The sequence below is a fragment of the Somniosus microcephalus genome, chromosome 4, assembly GCF_052327205.1.
Source record: "Somniosus microcephalus isolate GS21.2 chromosome 4, FLI_Smic_1.0, whole genome shotgun sequence".
NCBI lineage: Eukaryota > Metazoa > Chordata > Chondrichthyes > Squaliformes > Somniosidae > Somniosus > Somniosus microcephalus.
In genome coordinates this window covers 252,328,958-252,356,629 of record NC_140990.1, presented here as the reverse complement: position 1 = coordinate 252,356,629, position 27,672 = coordinate 252,328,958, and the positions used below count along the sequence as shown (strand labels likewise).

General features: G+C 43.6%; 1 protein-coding gene across 2 annotated transcripts in view; it reads right to left on the bottom strand.

Moving 5' to 3' along the window:
* The window catches only part of bbs5 (Bardet-Biedl syndrome 5), a 46,819-nt gene extending 21,041 nt beyond the window's left edge, over positions 1-25,778 (bottom strand). The window contains exons 1-5 of one of the 2 annotated variants that reach the window (XM_085986216.1): positions 25,615-25,778; positions 24,997-25,079; positions 19,993-20,058; positions 9,670-9,719; positions 7,177-7,304 (exon numbers count right to left, since the gene is read on the bottom strand). In XM_085986216.1, coding sequence (XP_085842342.1) covers positions 7,177-7,304; positions 9,670-9,719; positions 19,993-20,058; positions 24,997-25,079; positions 25,615-25,676 — 389 coding nt within the window. In that variant the 5' untranslated portion in view covers positions 25,677-25,778. The remainder of the gene's footprint in view (positions 1-7,176; positions 7,305-9,669; positions 9,720-19,992; positions 20,059-24,996; positions 25,080-25,614) is intronic. The other variant, XM_085986215.1, reaches the window with a different exon arrangement.
* Between the last annotated feature and the right edge of the window lie 1,894 nt (positions 25,779-27,672).

The following is a 27,672-nucleotide window of genomic DNA, read 5'->3' as shown; positions in this document are numbered from 1 at the left end:
TTCTCCCAGCATCCACCCTATCAAGCCCTGTAATAACTTTGTATGCTTCAATGCAATCCCCTCTCATTCTTCTGAATTCAAGAGACTACAGGCCTAGTTTACTCAATCTCTTCTCATACGATAGTCCTGCCATCCCAGGAATCAATCTCGTGAACCTTCGTTGCACTCCCTCTATGGCAAGTATATCCTTCCTTCGGTAAGGAAACCAAAATTGTACACAGGTACCCCAGGTGTGGTCTCAGCAAGGCCCTATATAATTGGAGTAAGACTTCTTTACTCCTGTACTCAAATCCTCTTGTAATGAAGGCCAGCATACCATTTGCCTTCCTAATGGCTTGCTGCAGCTGCACATTCACTTTCAGTGACTCATGTACAAGGACTCCCAGGCCCCTTTGAGCATCTACATTCCCCAATCAAGAAATACTCTGCCTTTCTGTTTTTTCTACCAAAGTGGATAACTTCACATTTATCCACATTATATTCCATCTGCCATGTTCTCGCCCACTCACTGAGCCTGTCGAGATCCCCTTGAAGCCTCTTCACATCCTCTTCGCAACTGACACTGCCACCTAGCTTTGTCTCATCAGCAAATTTGGAAATGTTACATTTAGTCCCCTCATCCAAATCATTGATATAGATTGTGAATAGCTGGGGCCCAAGCACCGATCCTTGCGGTACCCCACTAGTCACAGCCTGCCATCCTGAAAAAGACCCATTTATCCCTACTCTTTGTTTTCTGACTGTTAACCAATTCTCAATCCATGCTAGTATATTACCCCCAATTCCATGTGCCCTAATTTTGTTCACCAACCCCTTGTGTGGGACCTTATCGAAGGCCTTCTGAAAATCCAAATACACCACATCTACCGGTTCCCCTTTGTCTACTCCACTAGTTACATCCTCAAAGAACTCCAATAGGTTTGTCAAACAGGACTTCCCTTTCATAAATCCATGTTGACTCTGTCCAATCTTACTATTAGTTTCTAAGTGCCCAGTTATTGCATCCTTTATAATAGATTCCAGCATTTTCCCAACAACTCCGCAACTGTCTCCGGCTCCGACTTACTCCACGTGGATGCCAACTGAAATTCCACCTTTCGTGTTTTGGATCCACCCAGGACTACAGATGTCTCCAAGATATTCAGCGTTCCTCGAACCACTGCTCTCGCCGTATCCCGAGATCCACGCTGAATGCCATGCGACGCTACATGCACACCCTCGACCTCTCTCTTCAGCAGCACCGGCTCACTCTATCTCAAAGCTGTCCTGGTCCACAGTTCCATTTCATCCTTCGCCTCATCCGGCGCTTTAACAAAAAACTTTTTTTCTTCCTTTCAGGTGTCAAGGATCGCAAGCTTCAACAACTCTTGGACACGAACGCCCCTCCGGAACCCTCTTTCCCCCATCCCGTCTCCCAATCTCACCCCCTGCCGCGTTTTCACTATCCCCTCTGACCTTCCCCTCTCTGACCCCGAACGATCAGTCCTTAGCTTCATCCTCTTACGCCCCCACCTCAATGAATTTCGAGCTCAGCACGATGCTGAGCTCTTTTTCCGCCGCCTTCGTCTCCGTGCCCACTTCTTTGGCCAGGGGTCTTTCCACCTGGACCCTTCCCTCTGGCCTCTTACCCTCTCTAGATCTTTTCAATGCAAACTACCGGCGTGACATTGGCTGTCTCCATTTCTCTGCTCCCCTCACTCACTCCAACCTACCTCCCTCTGAACTTGCAGCACTCCATTCTTTCAGATCCAACCCCGAGATTGTCATTAAACCCGCTGACAAGGGCGGTGCTGTTGTTGTTTGGCGAACCGACTTCTACCTCGCGGAAGCTGAACGCCAACTCTCTGACACCTCCTCCTACCTCCGCCTAGACCATGACCCCACCACCGAACATGAAGCCACCGTTTCCAAGACTGTTACTGACCTCATCTCCTCTGGAGATCTTCCCCCCATGGCCGCCGACCTCATATTTCCCCAACACCGCACATCCTGCTTCTACCTCCTTCCCAAGATCCACACAAACAGGACTGCCCTGGTAGACCCATCATTTCAGCCTGTTCTTGCTCCACGGAACTTATCTCTTCCTATCTTGACTCTATTTTTTCTCCTTGTCCAGTCTCTTCCCACCTACATCCGCGACTCTTCCGACGCCCTCCGCCACTTTAACAGTTTCCAGTTTCCTGGCCCCAACCACCTCCTTTTCACTATGGATGTACAATCCCTCTACCCCTCCATCCCCCACCAGGATGGCCTGAGGGCGCTCCGCTTCTTCCTTGAACAGAGGCCCAACCAGTCCCCATCCACCATCAACCTCCTCCGCCTGGCTGAACTTGTTTTCACATTGAGCAACTTCTCCTTTGACTCCACTCACTTCTTCCAAATCAAAGGTGTTGCTATGGGAACCCGCATGGGTCCGAGCTATGCCTGCCTTTTCGTGGGATATGTGGAACACTCTTTGTTCCAGTCCTACTCAGGTCCCCTCCCTCACCTCTTTTTCCGGTACATTGATGATTGTATCGGTGCCGTTTAAGAGAAGATTAACACAATAGTAAGGAAGGATATTAGCTCTGATGATGTGGAATCTGTATGGGCAGAGCTGAGAAATACCAAGGGGCAGAAAACGTTAGTGGGAGTTATATAGAGACCCCCAAACATTAATGGTGAGGTTGGGGATGGCATTAAACGGGAAATTAGAGACGCGTGCAATAAGGGCACAGTTATCATGGGTGACTTTAATCTACATATAGATTGGGCTAACCAAATTAGTAACAATACTGTGGAGGAGGAATTCCTAGAGTGTATACGGGATGGTTTCCTGGACCAATATGTCGAGGAACCAACTAGAGGTCAGGCCATCCAAGACTGGGTATTATGTAATGAGAAAGGATTAATTAGCAATCTTGTTGTGCGAGGCCCCTTGGGGAGGAGCGATCATAATATGATAGAAATCTTCATTAAAATGGAGAGTGAAGTAGTTGAAGTAGTGAAGTAGTATCCTGAATTTAAATAAAGGAAACTACAATGGTATGAGGCAAGAGTTGGCTAGGATGGATTGGGGAACGTTACTTAAAGGGTTGACGGTGGATAGGCAATGGCAAACATTTAAAGATCGAATGGATGAACTACAGAATTTGTTCATCCCTGTCTGGCATAAAAATAAAACAAAAAAGCTGACTCAACCGTGGCTAACAAGGGAAATTAGAGCGAGCATAAGATCCAAGGAGCGGACATATAATTTGGCCAGAAAAAGCAGCAAACTTGAAGATTGGGAGCAGTTTAGGATTCAGCAAAGGAGGACAAAAGGATTAATTAAGAGGGGGAAAATAGATTATGAGAGTAAGCTTGCAGGGAACATAAAAACTGACTGTAAAAGCTTCTATAGATATGTGTGAAGAGAAAAAGATTGGTGGAGTCAAGCGTAGGTCCCTTGCAGTCAGAATCAGGGGAATTTATAATGGGGAACAAAGAAATGGCTGACCAATTAAATACATACTTTGGTTCTGTTTTCACAAAGGAGGACACAAATAACCTCCCAGAGATGTCAGGGAACATAGGGTCTAATGAGAGGGAGGAATTGAATGAAATCAGTATTTGTACGGAAATGGTGTTAGGGAAATTGACGGGATTAAAGGCCAATAAATCCCCAGGGCCTGATAATGTACATCCTAGGGTACTTAAGGAAGTGGCCCTCGAAATAGTAGATGCATTGCTGGTCATCTTCCAAAATTCTATAGACTCTGGAACAGTTCCCATGGATTGAAGGATAGCTAATGTAACCCCACTATTTAAGAAGAGTGGTAGAGAGAAAACGGGGAATTATAGACCGGTAAGCCTGACATCGGTAGTGGGGAAAATGCTAGAGTCCATTATAAAAGATGTAATAGCACTTGGAAAACAGTGACAGGATCAGACAAAGTCAACATGGATTTACAAAAGGTACATCATGCTTGACTAATCTACTGGAATTTTTTGAGGATGTAACTGGTAGAATAGATAAAGGAGAACCAGTGGATGTGGTGTATTTGGACTTTCAGAAGGCTTTCAATAAGGTCCCGCCTAAGAGATTAGCGTGTAAAGTTAAAGCACATGGGATTGGGGGTAAGGTACTGTCTTGGATAGAGAACTGGTTGGCAGACAGGAAGCAGAGAGTTGGAATAAACAGGTCTTTTTCCAAATGGCAGGCAGTGACTAGTGGGGTACCGCAGGGATCGGTGCTAGGACCCCAGCTATTCACAATATATATAAATGATCTAGACGAGGGACCTAGATGTAGTATCTCTAAGTTTGCAGGCGACACAAAGCTGGGTGGGCGTGTGTGCTGTGAGGAGGATGCAGAGAAACTCCAGTCTGATTTGGACAGGTTGGGTGATTGGGCAGATGTATGGCAAATGCAGCATAATGTGGATAAATGCGAGGTTATCCACTTCAGTGGCAAAAACAGGAAGACAGATTATTATCTGAATGGCAACAGATTGGGAAAAGGGGAAGTGCAACAAGACCTGGGTGTCCTTGTGCACCAGTCGCTGAAGATAAGCATGCAGGTGCAGCAGGCAGTTAAGAAGGCAAATGGTATGTTGGCCTTCATAGCGAGAGGATTTGAGTACAGGAGCAAGGAAGTCTTGCTGCAGTTGTACAGGGCCTTGGTGAGACCACACCTTGAGTATTGTGTACAGTTTTGGTCGCCTTATCTGAGGAAGGATGTTCTTGCCATGGAGAGTGCAGCGAAGATTCACCAGACTGATACCTGGGATGGCAGGAATGACGTATGAGGAGAGATTGGGTCGATTAGGCTTATGTTCGCTAGAGTTTAGAAGAATGAGAGGGGATCTCATTGAAACTTATAAAATTCTAACAGGTCTAGACAGACTAGATGCAGGAAGGATGTTCCTGATGGCGGGGGAGTCCAGAACCAGGGGTCACAGTCTAAGGATAAGGGGTAAGCCATTTAGAACAGAGATGAGGAGGAATTTCTTCACCCAAAGAGTGGTGAACCTGTGGAATTCTCTGCCACACAGGAGTGGAGGCCAATTCATTAAATACATTCAAGAAGGAGTTGGATATATTTCTTGAGGCTGAAGGGATCAAGGGATATGGGGAGAAAGCAGGGACAGGGTACTGAATTTGGATGATCAGCCATGATCTCATTAAATGGCGGAGCGGGCTCGAGGGGCTGAATGGTCTACTCCTGCTCCTATCTTCTATGTTTCCATGTTTCCAGCTCTTGCCCTGAACCAGATAATTTCATTCACTTTGCTTCTAATTTCCACTCTTCCCTCACCTTCACATGATCCAGCTCCGACTCTTCTCTTCCCTTCCTCGACTTCTCCGTCTCCATCTCTGGGGATAGGTTATTGACAAACATTCACTACAAGCCCACCGACTCCCACAGCTACCTGGACTACACTTCCTCCCACCCCGCCTCATGTAAGGACACTATTCCATTCTCCCAGTTTCTCCGTCTCCGCCGCATCTGCTCTGACGATGCCACCTTCCATACCAGTGCTTCTGGCACGTCTTCCTTTTTCCTCAAACGCAGATTCCTCTACAGTGGTTGACACGGCCCTTGACCGTGTCCGTTCTATCTCCCGCACTTCTGCCCTCACCCCTGCCCCTCCCTCCCGGAAGCACGACAGAGTTCCCCTTGTCCTCACCTTTCACCCCACTAGCCTCCACATTGAACGGATCATCCTCCGCCATTTCCGCCACCTCCAGCGTGATCCCACCACCAAACGCATCTTCCCCTCACCTCCCCTTTCAGCATTCCGTAGGGACCGCTCCTTCCGCAACACCCTGGTCCACTCCGCTATCACCCCCAACACCCCTTCCCCTGGCACCTTCTTATGCAAGCGCAGGAGATGCAACACATGCCCTTATACCTCCCCCCTTCCCACTGTCCTGGGCCCCAAACACCCCTTCCAGCTGAAACAGCGATTTACTTGTACTTCTTGCAATTTAGTATACTGTATTCACTGCTCACGATGTGGTCTCCTCTACATTGGGGAGACCAAACGCAGATTGGGTGACCGCTTTGCGGAACACCTCTGTTCAGTCCGTAAGGGGGACCTCGAGCTTCCGGTCGCCTGTCATTTTAATTCACCGCTCCACTCCCACTCAGGCCTCACCGTCCTCGGCCTCTTGCATTGTTCCACGGAAGCTCAGCATAAGCTCGAGGAACAGCACCTCATCTTTCGATTAGGCACTTTACAGCCTTCCGGACTCAACATAGAGTTCAACAATTTCAGATCATAACCTCGGCCCCTATTATATATATTTTTTTATCCACACTTTTTGTCCGTGTCTTTTTTTCTTCTCTCCCACATGGCAGCTGTGTTTCATTCTGCCAGCACAATTTACACTTCATCTAGAGCCATCCTTTGTTTCTTAACCTGTTCCATTACTATCTCCTTTTGCCTTGAATATCTCTTAATGTCTCTTAATCTTTTCCACCTTCCATCCTATCAGACCTTCCCTTTTGTTCTTTCATTCCCTCCCCCCTTTCTCAGCCTCTTCACTTGCTTAAAAATCTGTTCCATTTCCTGCTTTTTTCCAGTTCTGACGAAAGGTCATCGACCTGAAACGTTAACTCTGTTTCTCTCTTCACAGATGCTGCCTGACCTGCTGAGTTTCTGCAGCAGTTTGTGTTTTTATTTCAGATTTCCAGCATCTGCAGTATTTTCTTTTTGTTTTCCCAACTACTGATGTGAGGCTAATGGATCTGTTGTTCCCCGTTTTCTCTCTCCCTCCTTTCTTAAATAGCGGGGTTACATTTGCTATCCTCCAATCTGCAGGAACCATTCCAGAATCTATAGAATTTTGGAAGATGACAACCAATGTGTCCACTATCCCAATGGCCACCTCTTTCAAAACCCTAGGATGTAGGTCATCCTGTCCTCGAGATTTATCGACTTTTAGTCCCATTAATTTTGCTAGTGTCCCATTAATTTTGCTAGTACCCTTGTTCTGCTGGATTAAGTATTCTTAACTTATATTTTTTTAAAGATGGTGCAGAAAATCAGTAAAAAAGCTATAATCATAGATAAATAACAGAACTAAACATGAAGCTTCCTCATATAAAGAGTGTCTTAATAAACAGTGAAGATTCAAATGAAAACTGTATTCAGAGGTGATCTACTGACATGGCCTGTTCCAATTCATCAAAAATTCGCACAGTACTACCTATGCACAGCAATGACAGTGGTGAACAGCCGAGGGCTTCCTGGAACCACGCTAGTAAAGATGAACTCAAATCGTGTGTTGTTGCATTTTGTCAGGATGTAAAGAGCTTCAGTTTGACCCCGAAGTTTCTGTAAAGTCAAATTTTAAAAATCAGTGCACTTAAAAGTATATTTGAGGCCTGTTCTAATGGCTGTGGGCAATTGCACTGCATGGTGTGGTACCCTTGAATGTCCAAAATTCAAACCATGGTCTGTGTTGAGTTAGTTGATCACAGGGAGAAGGGGGAGGTGCTTCATAGCCAAGCCTCACCTGAGATTTACACAGAATCACTTTCTATCAAAGGTCACTGAACAGTGATCAGAAGGAACCTTTTCTACTTCTTCACTTCCCTAGCCAAAAGTTATTGAGGCCAATTTCAGGGTGTCCACCACCATTCTGGTTGAGAACAGCTAACTCAGCACAGGCCAGAGATGGGACTTGGGAGCTTCGAGGTCTAGGTGACTCAGTACCTTACCATACAAAGTGAAAATGTTTTCTAAATCTGACATGACGAGATAGGTAATCACAATTTCTTGTTCAAAATGAAAATGGGTACTGCTTTTGTTAAAAAAAAACCTGGTGCATTCTAAGTAATGCATTCAGTTTACCAAATCAGGTAAGGTAGATCAACAAGTTATCTCTAACCTTATACATGCTTAACAAGAGCCACCAACTGTACTACTTTGAGATATTTCACATCACAGTTGTCGAAAGGTTCAAAATGCAGGTACATTATTTCATGCAGCCCCAAAGTGAGGTCTTAGTTCAGTACATGAGGAAGTCCAACCAGATTATATTCCAATTAACTCCCATGAATTGAAGCACCAGACAATGATTTCTTAATGAATTAAAGGCAAAAGGATCTCCAGCAATGCTTTGTCTTCCATTGCCCACACAGCCACCTTCAGAGACAACAAAGGATCTATCCATGCCCCCCTTCCTCATCTACATGCTGCCCCTTGGTGCCATCATCTTTAGGCATTGGGTCATTTTCCACATGTATGCCGATGACACCCAGCTCTACCTCTCCATCATCTCTATCAACTGCCTCTGTGCTATCACACTGCTTGTCTGACATCCAGCCTTAGATGAGTCAAAAATTCCTCTAGCTCAACATTGGGAAGACTGAAGCCATTCTTGGTACCTCCTACAAACTCCAATCTCTTCCCATCAATTCCATCCCACACTCTAGCCATTGTCTCGTGCTCAATCAGACTGTTCACAATCTTCAACCCTGAGCTTAGTCAGATCTTAATTTCTATCCAACAAACGGACTGCTCCTTTCTCCCTCTGCAACATTACCCCCTCTGTCCCTACCAGCCCCTTTTCTGCTGAAACCTTCATACATGTATTTGTCATCTCCAGACTTGACTATTCCAATGCTTTCCTTGCTGACCTCCCTTCCACCATAAATACCGACTTGTACAAAGCTCTGATGCACACATTCTGACTGGCACTAAGTATCGGTTACTCAACACCATTGTCCTCACTGACCTACATTGGGTCACCAACCCCAATACCTCTAAATTAAAATCCTTGTCTTTAATTCCCTTTATGGCCGGTTCTCACCCTATCTCTGCATTCTACCCCAGCCCTATATCCTCTTCTGAACACTTTGGTCCACTGATTTTAACATTTTGTGCTTTCCCCTGTCCCTTCAGACACCATTGGCAGCAAAGCTTAGTGTGACATGGGCCCTTCTCTTTGGAAAATCCTCCTTAAACCTCTCCCTCATGCTGTCTCTGTCTCCTCCTTTAAAAGCTCTCTCAAAATGCATCTTTTCAAATAAGCTTTCAGTCAGCAACACATAAAATTCAGTGTGGTGCAGTGGCATGATGGACCTAATAGATTCAATCTGTATTTATTGTAACTGGGGACTGCTCCTGCAAGTCCTTCCAAGCTCCCTGGAGATTGACAGGATGATTCCTCTCCCAAAGTTCAGAACCTGGGATCGCTGATATTTTGAGCAAAATCTCAACACCAAGTTCAGGGACTTCACAGCACTGAAATCGTCAAACTAACTTTACCAACAGATCCTGTAGTAACTGGTCAGCAAGGCTGGCACTTTATCAAACTTTTTCCCTTGATTATTCTCTGACTTGTAGCCGCCTTTCAGAGGAGGTATGGTCTGTGCAACATAATAAGACAAAATCAGTAGAGAAGGCTAAGGAAGGATTCCTGGGAACCCAAATCAGTAGCAGCCATACAGACAATGAATTGCTGAATTCAAGAAATGAGGATGTCAATTGTTTCAGACTGGAACTTCTGATTGGGGTTGGCCACATGGAAACACCTCTAATGTTGTGACATCACAAAACATCTTAAAAATAGATCATGGCTTGGTGTCCCACTCCAGTGGTGTGTGGAGCACTTTTTAGAAGAACATATATTTCCCATTTACAGACCTATATTTCACTTGGTTTAAAGACCAGTTTTTTTTTAAAAAAACCTTACCGAATTGGCAGTTCTGGTTGTAATATTTATAATGCAGTTGTAGCCAACAGCTAGAAGAGAAAAGAACAAAATTAATAATTTGGACATTTTATCATTTTAAACAGCTCAATGAAATCACCCCTCAAGCTTCTGAACTCCAAGGAATACAAATCAAGTTTATGCAACCTGTCTTCATAACTATTGTTAGGTGTCAAAAGCTATTAGATAACCAAGAAACTTCAGTTCACATTTTAACTTCTTTAGTATTAAAAATGGTTAAAATTGTAATGGCGTGGAGAAAGAGGGCACAGATTTAAGGTGATTGGCAAAAGAACCAGAGGCGACATGAGTGGTTAGGATTTGGAATGTACTGCCTGATAGGGTGATGGATACAGATTCAGTAATAGCCTTCAAAAGGGAATTGGAAAAATACTTGAAGGAGAAAGAATTGCAGGGATACGGGGAAAGAATTGGGGTGGGGGGGGGGGGGGGTGGGGGAGTGGGACTAACTGGATTATTCTTCGAAAGAGTCGGCCGGGACTCGATGGGCTGAATGGCCTTCTTCTGTGCTGTACTATTCTATAATTCTATGATTATACGTAAAAGGAAGTACAGTATAATTTAGGGACAGTCTTATGGTATCTAGTTTCCTTCTTGGCTGTGTACCTACGAGAGGGGGCCGAGAGGGGTTCCATAAGGTTCAACTCCAACAAAATCTCGATCAGAAACTGTTATTCAGAAAACATTGAAAAGAATTATGAAGATTTTGAACTTTGTTTATTTTTGAGACAGTTTTAATGATTATTCTCATTCTCTTGATGTGTCTCACTGCTACTGTGTATTATTTAACCTCTGAATAAATACAACCAAATAGTTTTGTATTATACATACTGGACAAATGGCATAGTATTTTTCACTTTTTGAAAGAGACAGGAGTGATCCTTCAGTGAGCAATATACTGCTAGTAAGGGCTAATCGTTAAATCTAGGCACACTAACCCAAACAGGACACATGTTACAAAGTATTTACAGCACAGAAACAGGCCATTCAGCCCAACAGGTCCATGCCGGTGCTTATGCTCCACATAAGCCTCCTCCCACCTTTCGCCGTCTAACCCAATTAACATATTCTTCTATTCCTTTCACCCTCATGTTCTTATCTAGCTTCCCCTTAAATAGGTCTATGCTAGTTGCCTCAACTACTCCTTGTGGTAGAGAGTTCCACATTCTAACTACTCTCTGGGTAAAGTTTCTCCTGAATTCCCTATTGGATTTATTAGTATGGCCCCCAGTTCTGGTCTCCCCCGCAAGTGGAAACATCTTCTCTACATCTACCCTATCAAACCCTTTCATAATCTTAAAGACCTCTATCAGGTCACCCACCTGCTGTTAGATCCGTGATTCTGAGAGTATGCTGTTTTTCAATAACCACACGGATGCTGTAACTTAACGATAAACAGGTATTTACTGGAGGAGGGTAGTCTCAAGACTGGGGGTACAGAGGCATGCGCAAGGCTTATATACAGGTGTGGTCACTGCCGGTACTACAGTATACAGGAGCTGTAAAAGTAGTTCTGTCTTAAAGGCACATACACTACAATTCCTCCCCTTTTAGATTAGTAGTACCCCTAATATTCAAATAACAATTAACACTTTAACATGTACATTAAACAACAATAGTCCATTTATAGATTCAGTCTTTGGGGCGACTTCCTGACCCTTTCGGGATAGCGCCTTTCCTGAGGTTCTTGTTCTTGGTGCAGAGGCGATTCTGACCCCTTTTCATCGGGTAGTTCATCGGGTTCCACTGCTACTGGTTCTGAGGTAGATGCTACCGGTATGTCGGGTTCATCCCCAGGTACTCGAGACAAGGGGTTGACACGTTCCTGTGACGCTAAGAGCTGATTGACGTGGCGTCTCACAATGTTCTCCCCGACATCCACTGTGTACATTAATGGCCCCTGCCTTGTGCATATCGTTCCGGGTTGCCATTTCTCTGTTCGATAGTCACGGGCCAAGACTGGTTGTCCTACATTGAAGCTCCTTGTCGGCTTCTCATTGATGTGCTGGAATTGTTTGTCCTCAACATTTCTTCGCACATTTGGTCTGAGCAAGTCCAGACGAGATCTCAACCTTTGGTTAAAGAACATCATGGCCGGGGTCTGGTTGGTAACTGCATGTGTCGCGTTTCGGTAGGCTAATAAGAAATTGTCCATCTTATGCTGTAGTGGAATTTCATCGTCGCACATGGCCTTTATCGCCTTCTTAAAGGTTCGTACGAACCTCTCAGCCAATCCATTTGCGGCTGGATGATACGGGGCGGATGTGTAATGCCTTACCCCATTCCTTCTCATAAATTTTTGAAACTCTTCGGACACAAACTGTGGTCCATTATCAGAGCAAATCTGCTCTGGCAAACCGTTTCTGGCAAATATGGTCCGTAGGACTGCAATCGTTTTCTCTGTAGTGGTTGAGGACATTTTTATCACCTCAGGCCACTTCAAATGAGCATCCACTGCTATTAAGAACATTGGGTCCATGAATGGACCAGCGAAATCAATATGCACCCGTTGCCATGGAGAGGAGGGCCACTCCCATGGGTGTAGAGGGGCATGTGGTGGTGCATTTTGGACCTTCTGGCATTCTAAGCAGCTCTTAGTTAGGTCTTCAATTTGTTGATCGATTCCCGGCCACCACACATAAGCCCTAGCAAGGCTTTTCATTTTCACTCCCCCCAGATGACCTTCATGTAGCTCATTTAGCACTCTCTCCCTTAACTTGGGTGGAATCACCACTCTGGATCCACACATCACTGTCCCCTGGCATACTGACAGCTGTTCTCTTCTGGATGAGAATGCTGGCAACAGTGAGTCGCCATGTGTTGGCCATCCCCTCACCGTCAAATCATATACCCGAGACAGCGTCGGATCATTGCGGGTCTCCTTCTCTATATCCGCGATCATTACTGGCAATCGTTCAATTATTGATGAATAAAATATCTCGATAGGGTCCACTGCTGGTGCTTCCTCCATAGTAGGCAGTGGCAGGCGCGATAGCCCATCAGCGTTCCCATGCTGTTTCGTGCCTTTATATTCTATTTCATATTGATTCGCCCCTAGAAACAGGGACCATCTTTGTTACCGTTGTGCAGTCATCACTGGAACGCCCTTCTTAGGATTAAAGATGGAGACAAGTGGTTGGTGGTCAGTCAGCAAGGTGAACTTCTGCCCATGCAGATAGTGGTTGAATTTTTTTACTCCCCATGCTAGGCTGAGGGCCTCCCTGTCAATCTGGGCGTAGTTGCGCTCGGCTGAGGTTAGTGACCGAGACGCAAAGGCTACTGGCCTCTCCAACCCGTCTGGGAATTTGTGCGACAGCACCGCTCCAATACCATAGGGTGATGCATCACATGCCAAACGAATCGGTAGCGCTGGGTTGAAATGGGCCAACACCTCTTTTGATGTGATCAATTCTTTACACTTCTGGAAAGCTCGTCTGCGTTCGTCATCCCACTTCCATGGTACCCCTGTTTGCAGTAGGGTGTTCAGTGGGTGTAATACTGTGGACAAATTTGGTAAGAACTTGTGGTAGTAGTTTACCAGCCCGAGGAACGACCTCAGTTACGACACATTTTCCGGTGCTGGAGCCTTGACTACTGCCTCAATCTTTTCAGGGGACTTATGTAACCCCTCTTCATCGATGACGTGGCCACAATACGAGATCTGTTTCTGGAAAAACTCGCACTTGTGGCAATTAGCTCGTAGCCCATACTCCTTTAATCTGGTGAGCACCTTCTCCAAGTTGGCGAGGTGATCACTGTCATTTTCGCCCGTGACCAAGATGTCGTCCAAATAACACTGGGTCCCTGGAATCCCTTGCAGGACTTGATCCATTGCCCTTTGCCAGATAGCCGGAGCCGAGGCTACCCCGAACACCAGCCGGTTGTATTGATAGAGACCTTTATGAGTGTTAATCGTAAGGTATTGTTTTGAAGCTTCTTCTACCTCCATTTGCAAGTACGCCTGGGCTGGATCAATTTTGGTGAAGCGTTTACCTCCAGATAGCGAGGCGAAAATATCCTCAATTCGTGGAAGCGGATATTGTACCGTGTGAAGGACTGGGTTCACTGTCACCTTAAAATCCCCACAGATGCGGACCTTCTTTGGTTCCCCAGGCGTATTACTCAACGACCTCTTCATTACAGGAACGATGGGTGTAGCCCACTCGCTCCAGTCCACTTTGGACAGTACCCCTGAACGTTCCAACCCTTCCAGCTCTGCTTCGACAGCTGGTCTGATCGCATAAGGCACTGGTCTGGCCTTGAGAAACTTTGGGCTTGCATTTTCCTCTATTTTAATCGTTGCTGTTATGCCTTTTAGTGTTCCTAGTCCCTCCTGGAACACTTCTTTTGCGTCAGTTAGCATTTTTGACAGTCGTCCAGGTGTGACGTTGTCATCCTTTTTGGCCTCAACCTTCAGTGCCTGTATGGAATGCCAATCTAATGGTATCTTCCGGATCCATTCACGTCCTAGCAGTGGTGGTCCTCCATCTGGCAATACATATATATCCATTTTAGGTATTTCCTGGCCTTTATATATCACTTTCACCCTTATTTTTCCTTTGGGGTAGACTTTTTGCCCCGTATACGTCTTCAAGACAATCTCTGTAGCTTTCAAGGGTATATGTGAAAATAGCCGCTTGTAGTCCCTTTGGTTTATGACTGTTAGGGCTGATCCTGTGTCCAATTCCATTTTCATTTGGACTCCGTCTATCTTGAGTGTAACCCAGATAGTCTGGTGATCCTCCATTTTGGTTACCTTATGTAGTTTCAGACAACCCAGCTCCTTGCTTCCGGAGTCTGTCACTTTTCTGTTCGTCTGAACCACTGTCCATCACCTGGTGTACCTTTTTGTACTTCTCCTGTGGAGATTTCTTACTGTTGGTTTTCTTCCCAGACCTGCAGACTCTTGCTATGTGTCCTGCTTTCCCACACTGTCTGCACACTTGGTCCTTGAACCAACAATCCTTCTGGTCATGTGTTGTTCTGCCGCAGCGATAGCACTTCCCTGTTCCATAGGACATTTCATTGGTGCCATATTCTTGCGGTCTCCGTTGTATCTCTGCAGCTCCCCTTGCGGCTGCTTCGTGTGATACTGCCATACTGAAAGCCTTGTCCAGCGTAAGATCCTTTTCTGATAGAAGCCGTTTCTGGGTTCCTTCACTTTGTAGCCCACACACAAACTTGTCCCTTAACGTATCTGCTAGTCCCGCTCCAAACTGGCAGTGTTTCGATAGCTTGCGCAGTTCCGTTAGGTACTCAGCATTGCTTTCGTCTTTGTGTTGGTTCCTTTTATGGAACTTAAATCGTTCTGCTATCAGCAGCGGTGTGGGGTTTAAGTGGTTCTGTAGGATTTCTACTATGCTTTCGAAATTCTTGTTCACCGGCTTCTCTGGGGTTATTAGATTTCGCAGTAACCCATAAGTTTTTGCACCCATGGAATTTAACAAAACCAGTACTTTACTAGCATCTGGCACTTCATTCGCCCTGCAGTACACCTCAATACGTTCCACATGTCGCCCAATCTTCGACTTCATTGTCGAATGTAGATATACTGCCACTCTTCGGCATCCCTGGGTGTGATTTAACTGTCAAAAATGGCGTCTCCCGCACTTCCCCTTCTTCTCCGCTGGCACAAAATGGCGTCTCCCGCGCTTTCCTTCCTTCCCGCGCTCGCCCTTCTTCTCCGCTGCGGCTTCTAAAAATGGCGTCTCCCGCGCTCTTCCTTCTTCTCCGCGGCTCAATGGCGTCTCCCGCGCTCTCCCTTCTTCTCCCCGTGGACACTGTTCAGCCCTTGAGCCCTGGCTGTGCTCTGCGCGCTTTTTTTTTTCTCTACGCCACTCGGTCCTGAACCCGGCTGTTGCTTTACCCTCTCTCTCTCTCCGGTTTGTTTTTTTCTTTTTTTCTCGACGCCGCTCGGTTTTCAACCCCCGGCTGCGCCCTGTGCGCTTCACCCTCTGTCTTACCCCGTCGACGCTGCTCGGCTTTCTCTCCGCCGTCGGTCGGCTCCAGCTGCCGCTGTCCGGGCAGGGTCTGCGCTGGACCTGTCGTCAGTCTCTTGCTGATCGTCGTGGCTGGGGAACCAAGCCCGGCTCTCCACAGCCTCCCCTGCGATGTTCACTTTCTGCCAGACGACTGGGCGGTTGCTCGTGGTCGACGCCCGTGTTCCTGGCCTCGACTTTTTTTTTTTTTTTGTTACACCGCCCTCCCGGAGCGAATCCTCGAAGGGAAATGCAGAGTTGCAGGTAGATTCGAATCGACACTCGTCGCCACTGTTAGATCCGTGATTCTGAGAGTATGCTGTTTTTCAATAACCACGCGGATGCTGTAACTTAACGATAAACAGGTATTTACTGGAGGAGGGTAGTCTCAAGACTGGGGGTACAGAGGCATGCGCAAGGCTTATATACAGGTGTGGTCACTGCCGGTACTACAGTATACAGGAGCTGTAAAAGTAGTTCTGTCTTAAAGGCACATACACTACACCTGCCTTCTCTGTTCCAGAGTGAAGAGCCACAGCCTGTTCAATGTTTCCTGATAGGTATAACCTCTCAGTTCTGGTATATATCTAGTATATTTTTTTTGCACCTTCTCCCATGCCTCTATATCCTTTTTGGACACTACTGCTGCCAACGAACCGGAAGCTGCGCAGAAGCGTTCTGCGCATGCGCGCTTCTGGCTCGTTAAAAAAAAAATTTTAAATGCCGGGAAGGGAGTGGGCTCTGGGGAAAATTGCCAGGGAGGAAGTGGGCTCCTTGAAAAATTGCCGGGGAGGGAGCGGGATCTGGGGAAAAATGGCAGGGAGGAAGCGGGCTCTGGGGAAAAATGGCGGGGAGGGAGCGGGCTCCTTGAAAAAATGGCGGGGAAGGAGCGGGCTCCCTGAAAAAATGCCGGGGGGGGGGGCGGGGGCTCTGGGGAAAATACACAGAAACATCATGTTTCCGGTTCCAGATTAAACGCAGTACGTTTCTACGCAGCTTCCGGTCGTTGGCAGCAGTCACTCCGATCCTTTTTATAATACGGAGACCAGAACTATTCACAGTACTCCAAGTGTGGTCTAACCAAGGTTCTATACAAGTTTAACATAACTTGTCTGCTTGTCAATTCTATCCCTCTAGAAATGAACCCCAGTGCTTTGTTTGCTTTTTCTTTATGGCCATATTAACCTGCGTCGCTACGTTTAGTGATTTGTGTATCTGTACCCCCAAATCCCTCTGCTCCTCTACTCTTATTTTCCAAGGAGTATGTGGTCTCCTTATTCTTCCTACCAAAATGTACCATCTCACACTTACCTTTTTTGAAGTTCACCTGCAAGTTTATCAATGTCTTCCTGTATTTTGTCACAGTACTCCTCTGTATTAACTACACTCCCCAATTTGGGTCGTCTCAAATTCTGAAACTGTACTTCCGATTCCCGAGACCAAATCATTTATGTAAATGACAAAAACAGTAGTCCCAGAAATGATCTCTGTGGAACACTACTTCCCACCTTTTGCCAGTCGAGTAACAACCTTTAACCCTGACTGTGTTTTCTGCTTTGTAGCCAGCTTGCTATCCATTCTACTTGTCCCCAGACTCCATATATTCTGACTTTAGTCATGAGTCTACTATGCAGTACCTTATCGAAGGCCTTTTGAAAATCCAAATATATTACGTCTACTACATTACCCTTAACTACTCTTTCTGTTACTCCTTCAAAGAATTCAATAAGGTTTTGAAATCTGTGCTGACTGCTCTTTATTACATTTTCAGTTTCTAGATGTTTTTCTATTACATCTTTGAGTAAGGATCCTATTATCCTTCCTACCACTGACATTAAGCTAATTGGTCTATAGTTCCCTGGACTTGTTCTATCCCTTTTTAAATATAGGAATCACATTGACTGTCCGCCAGCCCTTTGGCACTATTCCCTTTTCTAATGAATTTTAATATATATGTAATAGTGCCTCGGTTATCTCTTCCCTAACTTCTTTTAATATGCACAGATGCAATCCATCCAAACCAGGGGTTTTATCCTCTCTCAGTTTGATTAGTTTATCAATTACCTCTCCCCTTTCGATCTTAAATGTCTTAATATCTTTTTTGATCTCTTCTTCTAATGTCACATCCACCATGTTAGTTTCTCTGATAAATACAGAGGCAAAGTAACTATTTAATATTATTGCCATTTTGCCGTCATTACCTGTGAGTTTATTGTGTGTATCCCTTAGTGGCCCTATCCCTTTCTTGATTTTCTTCTGTTATTTATGTGTCTGTAGAATACTTTACTATGTATTTTTATATTCCTTGATAATTTAATTTCTTTGCCTTCCTAATTGTGTTTTTTAAAACTTCTTTCCTAACCTTTTTGTATTCCCTTTTGTCATCCTCTCCACGGGGGGCACGGTGGCATAGTGGTTAGCACTGTTGCCTCACAGCGCCAGGGACCCGGGTTCAAATCTGGCCTCGGGCGACTGTCTGTGTGGAGTTTGCACATTCTCCCTGTGTCTGCGTGGGTTTCCTCCGGGTGCTCCGGTTTCCTCCCACAGTCCAAAGATGTGCAGGTTAGGTTGATTTGGCTATGATAAATTGACCCTTAGTGTTAGGGGATTAAATACGTGGGGTTACGGGGATAGGGTGGGATATGTGTCGGTGCAGGCTCGATGGGCCGAAATGGCCTCTATCTGCACTGTAGATTCTGTGATTCTGTTGTCTATGTACTCAGTGTATGCCCTTTTCTTTAGTTTCAATGTTGCCCTTATTTCTTTATTCTTCCATGGTGTGTCATTACTGGCTAGTTTGTTCCTGCTTTTTAGTGGGATATATTTCTCCTGGACTCTATTGATCACCGTTTTAATTGTTTCCCACTGCTGTTCTATTGCTTTGTTTCTCAGTAAATTTTTCCAGTTTATTTTCCCTAGTTCCATTTTCATCCCATTAAAATAAGCTTTTTTCCAATTTATTACATTGGTCTTTGTCTTACTTATGTACTTCTCAATCTTTATCTTAAACCTTATTAGGTTGTGATCGCTATGGGCGTGGGTTTTAGTTCATAGGAGATTATGGAAATTGTTTTTAGGCATGAACACAAACAAAAGTGTTAGAGCAAAGCCTGAACCATAATACCCCCCTATAGCAGCATGAGTGACATTAGCAGCTCAGTGTGGTGGGAAATTGCTCACATCCGACACAGCAAATCAGAGCTCCAAAAAAACATGCTATCTGTAAAAAGGGGACATTAAAAAGTTGACCTGATTTTAAAATGATCCCATTTTTCCTTACGTTAAACTTTTTGCTTGCTGTTCTGAAATCTTCATCTATGAATCTTCGTTACATTATTGAATCTCAAAAGTCACCTCACAGTGTCCTTTCTGAATTCAATCATTAGTACTTCTGGTTCTTTCCTACGTTTAATCCTTTATTCAGTGCAATTTCTTCTGCACTATAAAGTTTGTTCTATTCTTCTATACATTTTTTTCTGAACTTAATTTTTTTTGAAATATTAGTCATTTGTAATACTGCATTTAATCTGTGCTCTTCATTTTTGTGGATCTTGTCACAGTAGTTCTGTATTATCTATTATGGTATCTTTGGCAAGCATAGATAGATTTAAAAACTATAAAACTACTGTATTTTTGACACAAACGTGAGCACTGTAAACATTGGGAAACTTTGTTTAGGATACGTTAGCTACTGATACAGCCGCAGACAAATCAACATTTAAGTAAGCAGTAATGTAAGAAATATTTCAATAAGGAACGTCTTCATAAAATAAAACATATGTCATATACTGTAGCTGACATCAATTCCTAATTTCAAATACACTAGAAAACAATTTAGTCTTGACTATAAGGCTTGCTTATGAAATAGAGGACAATTTCAGAGTTCCGTCTTGTGGGAGAGTTGCATATAGCTAAACACTGAGGTTCCTTGATGATGTACACACAAGGGGGACAGTAGGACTGAATAGAGCAATTAGGCTTGGTATAAACCGATTACAACATTCAACATACAAGCAGATCTTTATAATTAATAGGAGAATTAAAAAATAATGGAGAACGGAAGACTTTTTTAAAATAAAAGATTTAAACTGAAAAATCATGGCTCCTTGCACTTTAAATCATTACAGGTTATGCAACTAATTTCTAATACCTAAATGCTTAATCAGTATTTAATTTTTCAAATTATTCTGAGATTCACAGAGAAAAATTAGTTACCTTTTACCCTTTGAGACAGCAATGTTCTCAGGTTAATTTGACAGCAAACAACTTTATTAATAGCCAAGCTCATTAACACAGCTTTACTTACATAAGTTAACCCGTGGAAGAGCCAGTGAATGCCAGATAATCCGCAAATTGGTCACAAGCAGTCTACCTAGAAAAAATTTAGCAACTATAAAAACAAACTTGGTTAAACAAACTTCAAACCTGTAATTAACAGTAAGGCTAATTATTCTATTTTTTCCATCATAGGTTAGGAATCAAGAAAATGCTCTCCTTTATGATATTAATAGTTATTCTGTCAAAATTGATTAGTTATTTCCTTTAACTACTGAATGCGATAGTGTTAATTTCTGTATGCTTATCATTCTGACTAAATGGCTGGAAGCCCTAACATTGATTATGTAAAGTCATTTTAGAGTATGTATTAAATAGGATGATTTGCTGAAAGCTTTGTGGCTGACATTACTATCAGTTGCCTACATAACTGACTATTTCATTCCTCAGGGGGGGGAAAAAAGCAATCAACAGAATTACAGAAAATAAAACTCCTCTACCAAAGGCTGTTTGGTTATGGCAAGCAAAAACTTGCATTTATATAGCACCTTTCATATCCACAGGACATCCCACAATGCTTCATAACCAATAAATTACTTTTAAAATGTAGTTTTGTAAGCAAACACAGCAGCCAATTTGCACACAAATCGCAATGGGATGAATGACCACTTAATCTGTTTTGTTAGTGTTGGTTGAGGGATGAATGTTGGCTAGCACACCAGGGTTGAAGGATGAATGTTGGCTAGCACACCAGGGTTGAGGGATGAATGTTGGCCAGCACACCAGCAGAAAAATCATCCTCTTTTTGAAAAAAAAGTGCCATGGAATTTTTTACGTCCACCTGAACAGACTTTTGGGGGCTTGGCTTACCATCTCATCTAAAAGATGACACCTCTGACAATATAGCACGACCTTTAGATTAGGAATTAGGCAATTCTATCCCTTATGATATGCCTAAACTGATAGTTAGTGAGTCAGTTCTGAATTTTACAAACTAAGAGCTGATGACCAACTGGTTTCGATGCTGACTTGAAGGGCCTCAGCATCAATACAACCAGTCCCAACACTGGCTCACTGAATCTAGGAAATGATGATCAATGATGGGGCCAGAGACCAGGAAAGACCATGGGGAAGTGGTGTGCTGGAGAATACATTGCAGGTCTGATGTGGATGAGGAAATCTTTGTTGGTTGGGGAAGAAAACAATTCCACAGGACAGGAGGCTACAAAAAGGTCTGTCACGATGACTGGGACCAACGAAATGACACCTCCTTTCAGATAGTCTTTATATTTAATAAGCTCTGTCATTTTAACAGAAGCAGAATTATCCCAATGTCAAGATGATGAAGATGTCTTTGAAATAAATAGATCCCTTGAGAAGCAACAGATTTCATGCTTACTTTAACTTACCAAGGCAATGTCTAATTCAGGGAGTAAATAACTATCTCAGCAACATGCCTTGGACTCCATATAAGAGCACCACAGTTTCCATTTCCCACACCAGTCATCTTTAAGCCCAATTTTGTGATAATGTGTGGAAAATTTTGGGTTGTAGTTTTGCATCCACCTGGAATCGAGACTGCCTATAGAGCCGGCCATCATTTCACACAGGACTTGCCAGCAGGGAGAATTGAGGCTAAAATATCTTTTATGAAAAGTTACTTCTCACAACCATGAAAATAAAGAAATATTTTCCATTTTATATTTTATGACTGTTATGTATTCACAATTACAGGACCATAACTCCTTAACTCCAAATAGATAGGGAAATGGGATGGGGAGGGATACGCTGAGCGGAAATGTAAAAAGTCACAGAAAAAAGAGAAGGCAAAAGTGCAGGGTAGCGATAGGGGTAATGATAACCAGAGTGTGTCAGGAAGGGACAGAGCGTATGAACATAAGAGTGCATCAGAAAGAGGGGTCAGAGTAGAGAAAAATGGTAAGACTAAATTAAAAGCTCTGTATCTGAACGCACGCAGCATTTGTAACAAGATAGATGAGTTGACAGCACAAATAGAAATAAATGGGTATGATCTGATAGCCATTACAGAGACGTGGTTGCAAGGTGACCAAGGCTGGGAACTCAATATTCAGGGGTATTTGCCATTTCGTAAGGATAGGCAGAAAGAAAAAGGAGGTGGGGGTAGCTCTGTTAATAAGGGATGAGATCAGTGCAGTAATGAGAAATTATATTGGCCTAGAAGATCAAGATGTAGAATCAGTTTGGGTGGAGATAAGAAATAATAAGGGTAAAAAGTCACTGGTGGGAGTGGTCTACAGGCCCCCAAACAGTAGCCACACTGTAGGACAGAGAAATAATCAAGAAATAATAGAGGCTTGTAAGAAAGGTATGGCTATAATCACGGGAGATTTTAATCTTCATATTGATTGGACAAAGTAAATTGGCAAAGGCAGACTTGAGGAAGAGTTCTTAAGAGTGTATACGGGATGGTTTCTTGGAATAATATGTTGTGGAACCAACCAGGGAGAAGACTATTTTAGATCTGGTAATGTGTAACGAGGCTGGATTAATTAATGATCTCAAAGCGAAGGATCCTCTTGGGAAGAGTGACCATAGCATGGTAGAATTTCAAATTCCAAATTCAGTTTGAGGGCGAGAAAGCTAGGTCTCAAACTAGTGTTCTGAACTTAAACAAAGGTAATTACAAAGGTATGAAGACTTGGTTAAAGTGGACTGGGAAAATATATTACAGGGGAAGACTAGAAAAGCAGTGGCAAACATTTAAGGAGATATTTCATAACTCTCAGCAAAGATATATTCCAGTGAGAAAGAAAGACTCTAAGAGAAGGATGAACTATCCGTGGCTAACTAAGGAAGTAAAGGAAGGTATCAAATTGAAAACAAAAGCATACAATGTTGCGAAGAATAGTGAAAGGCCAGAGGATTGTGAAATTTTTAAAAAGCAGCAAAGGACGACTAAAAAAATGTTAGAGAGAGAAGATAGCTTGTGAGAGTAAGCTAGCAAGAAATATAAAAACAGACACTAAGAGCTTCTACAGGTATACAAAAAGGAAGAGAGTAGCTAAAGTAAACATTGTCCCCTAGAGGATGAGTCTGGGGAATTAATAATGGGTAACAGGGAAATGGCAGAAACCTTGAACAAATATTTTGTATTGGTCTTCACGGGAGAAGACACTAAAAGCATCCCAATAATGGATAATCAAGGCGCTATTGGGGTGGGTGGGGGGGAAACTTAAAACAATCACTAGAGAAAGTACTAGGCAAACTAATGGGACTAAAGGTGGACAAGTCCCCTGGACACGACGGCGTGCATCCTAGAGTCTTAAAAGAGGTGGCTTTAGAGATAGTGGATGCATTGATTGTAATCTACCAAAATTCCCTGGATTCTGGAGGGGTCCCAGCAGACTGGAAAACTGCAAATGTAACGCCCCTATTTAAGAAAGGAGGGAGACAGAAAGCAGGCAACTATTGACCAGTTAGCCTAACATCTGTCATTGGAAAATGGCTGGAGTCCATCATTAAGGAAGTGATGTCAGGACAGTTAGAAAATCATAATATAGTCAAGCAGAGTCAGTATGGTTTTATGAAAGGGAAATCATGTTTGACAAATTTGCTGGAGTTCTTTGAGGATATAACGAGCAGGATGGATAAAGGGGAACCAGTAGATGTTGTGTATTTGGATTTCCAGAAGGCATTCAATAAGGTGCCACATAAAAGGTTAATACACAAGATAAGAGCTCACGGGGTTGGGGGTAATATATTAGCATGGATAGAGGATTGGCTAACTAACAGAAAACAGAGAGTCGGGATAAATGGGTCATTTTCAGGTTGGCAAACTGTTAACTTGTGGGGTGCCACAGGGATCAGTGCTGGGGCCTCAACTATTTACAATCTATATTAATGACTTGGATGAAGGGACTGAGTGTAATGTAGCCAAATTTGCTGATGATACAAGGATAGGTGGGAAAGCAAATTGTGTGGAGAACGCAAAGAATCTCCAAAGGGATATAGATAGGCTAAGTGAGTGGGCAAAAATCTGGCAGATGGAGTTTAATGTGGGAAAATGTGAGGTTATCCACATTGGTAGGAAAAATAAAAAAGCAAATTATTATTTAAATGGGGAGAGATTACAAAATGCTGAGGTACAGAAGGATCTGGGGGTCCTTGTACATGAATCACTAAAAGTTAGCATGCAGGTACAGCAAGTAATTAGGAAGGCAAATGGAGTGTTGGCCTTTATTGCAAAGGGAATAGAGTATAAAAGTAGGTAAGTCCTGTAACAACCGTACAGGGCGTTGGTGAGACCACACCTGGAATTTTGCGTACAGTTTTGGTCTCCTTAATTGAGGAAGGATATACTTGCATTGGAGGCAGTTCAGAGAAGTTTCACAAGGTTGATTCCGGAGATGAAGGGGTTATCTTATGAAGAAAGGTTGAGCCTATACTCATTGGAGTTTAGAAGAATGAGAGGGGATCTTATTGAAACACATAAGATTCTGAAGGGGCTTGACCGGGTAGATGCAGAGGATGTTTCCCCTCGTGGGGGAATCTAGAACTAGGGGGCATAATTTCAGAATAAGGTGGCACCCTTTTAAATCGGAAATGAGGAGGAATTTCTTCTCTTAGAGGGTCGTGAATCTTTGGAATTCTCTTCCCCAGAGAGCTGTGGAGGCTGGGTCATTGAATATATTTAAGGTGGAGATAGACAGATTTTTGAACGATAAGTGAGTCAAGGGTTATGGGAAGCGGGCAGGGAAGTGGAGTTGAGGCCAAGATCAGATCAGCCATGATCTTATGGAATGGCGGAGCAGGCTCAAGGGGCCAAATGACCTACTCCTGCGTCTTATATGTCTTATGTTTTATGAGATAGCTCCATTAATAGCTGGCATGGGTATAGGTCCGATTGGCCAAAAGGCCTCCTCCTGCTGTACTGTACTTCCTATGATTTTAAGTCAATGTGTACTACTGACCAAAACTTTACAAAAAACAAGGCACTAGGTTTGGAACAAATGACTTCATTTTCTATATAATTTATTATTCAATTACTCTCTACCTTTATCTCCATTATTTCCTTTAGTATCTTCAATGGAGTCCAAACAGTCAATTAGGACCTCTCCAGGTCTCACCTTCATTTGTCTAAAAAAACAAAACACATATTACTAGCAGCGATCTCTAATTCAGTGCATAACTACCAAATGAGGGAACACGGGCATGTTGTAATTCCTGGAAGATAATCCTTCCAACACTGACCGCACACAATAAAGGGATAAACATTTTGGTTCTGAGAAGGTCATCGACCTGAAACGTAAACTCTGTTTCTCTCTCCACAGATGCTGCCTGAACTGCTGAGTGTTTTCCAGCATTTACTGTTTTTATTTTAAACATGTTGGTTGTTTTTGTTAAAGTTAACTTGATCTCCGATTAACTTGAAGCTGCACAGCATGACTTTTCTATGGGACACAAAGCAGAGCCACTTGAGGCTCCAGCCAGCGAAGTCACGTTTCATTTTATAAATACTGAGAACCGTCTCAGAACAACCTGCGTTAAACACCAAATTGCGGGGAGTGCAACCCAACTGGCAGTCAGCCTCCATCTTAGACTCTCCACAACAGCGCATCACCAGACACAATAGTGTCGTTGGTTACCAGCAGAGAACGCTACAGATACTCACTGAGCCGAAATGTCAAACCGAACATCTCTGTCCTCCCAAAGCGCGTCCAGAACGGGCACCATCGCTTCACCCCTCGGCACCCGGCCCTGCTCGGCCTCCGAGGCGCAATCCTGCCAGCGTCACCCCGGCAACCGAGCGACGGCAGCAGCCTGGTCTCTGGCAGCTAGCGCGGGTTACAGCGCCGCCCCGGGCCAGGAACGGGACTACAGCACAGCTGCTGTCTCTCTTCATTTTCAGGCGATCACAGAAGGCTGCAGCACAGAATAGGAACTTTCGGCCCATCAAGCCTGCTGGTGTTTTTCTCAGCACAATCAGCCTACTCTAACCCAATTCTCTTGCTCACTCTACATAATCCCTTACTATGTCTTTAATTTCTCGCATGCCTCCTATTGTTAGTAACACTTGTAATCATCTCCTGCTTTCCATTTAAGCACTTTACAGGTCTTTCTATTAAATAGAATTACATAGAGTTTACAGCACAGAAACAGGCCATTTGACCCAACTGGTCTATGCCACTGTTTAAGCTAAACACGAGCCTCCTTCTACCTTACTTCAGCTCACCCCATTAACATACCTCTCTATTCCTTTCTCCCTTGTGTACATATCTAGCTTCCCCTTAAATGCATCTATGTTAATCACCTCAACCACAGAGACTTGAGCACAAAAATCTAGGCTGACATCCACTGCAGTGTTGAGGGAGTGCTGCACTGTCGGAGGTGCCGTCTTTCGGATGAGACGTTACACCGAGGCCCCGTCTGCTCTCTCAGGTGGACGTAAAAGATCCCATGGCACTATTTCAAAGAAGAGCAGGGGAGTTATCCCTGGTGTCCTGGCCAATATTTATCCTTCAATCAACATAACAAAAACAGATCTGGTCATTATCACATTGCTGTTTGTGGGAGCTTGCTGTGTGCAATTGGCTGCCATGTTTCCTACATTACAACAGTGACTACACTTCAAAAGTACTTCATTGGCTGTAAAGAGCTTTGGGACGTCCTGAGGTCATGAAAGGTGCAATATAAATGTAAGTCTTTCTTTCTAATAAATCCTGTTGCTTTTAGTGTGTTCCCCTTCCCTTTGTTCTGTTCCCTTTTAAATTATGTTCATCTGTAATATCCTGTTTGTTACTTTAATGTTTGTGCATTATTTAATTGAGATGATCTGTTCTACCCATGATTCCTCTTGGGGGTTGTTGTTTTTTAAATATATTTTCCCATCCCCTTTTGCTGATTGCATGAAAACATATGTCTATTACTTAACTTTCAGTTTTGAAGAAGTGTCTTGACCCAAAATTGTTAACTGGTCTTTTATTATTTCCAAACATGCTGCCTCATTTGCTAAGTATTTCCAGCATTATCGGTTTTTGTTTCAGATTTCCAGCAATTTCAGTTTTTTGCTCCTTGTTTACCCTTTAATATTCCCTTCATTCAAGCATCTATCCAGATTCCTTTTAAAATGGAATCTGCTTTAACAATGGGTTTGTGGCCGAGGACTACACATTCTAACCATTCTCCGTGTAAATATTCTTCTCCAAGCCGGCACTAACTATTTTTGTGATTTTCTTAAATTTATGCCCTATCTTCTTTCCAGTTCTGGTGAAGGCTCTATACCCAAAATGTTAATCACCAATCTTTTCTCTTTTCAAATGCTGACAGACGTGCTCTGTACTTCCAGTATTTTGTTTTTGATTTTTTTTCATATCATTCAGTCCCATATTTTTCTTACCTTGATTTTCTATTGAGGTCTCATGTTTTTCTCTTGTAAAACTCATAGATGTCAACCATTGCATTTTACATGGACAGTCAGTGTTTGGACAGAGTGTTGCTCTGCCTGCATTTCTGTCATCTGCATTCTAGCCTCCTGGTTCCTGTCTCTGCAGAGCTGTTCCATGTGCCGCTGTTGCATGGTTTTTCTAATGTGTATGCTGCCACATTCACATAGCTCCTGCACTTGGTGAGCAGAAGTTGTGATGTAGAGGTAGCGAGGTCACAAATCGCCTCTCAAAATCTGTATGGTGTCATTCATGAACATCAGTATTTCAGGGAAAGCCCAACGTAT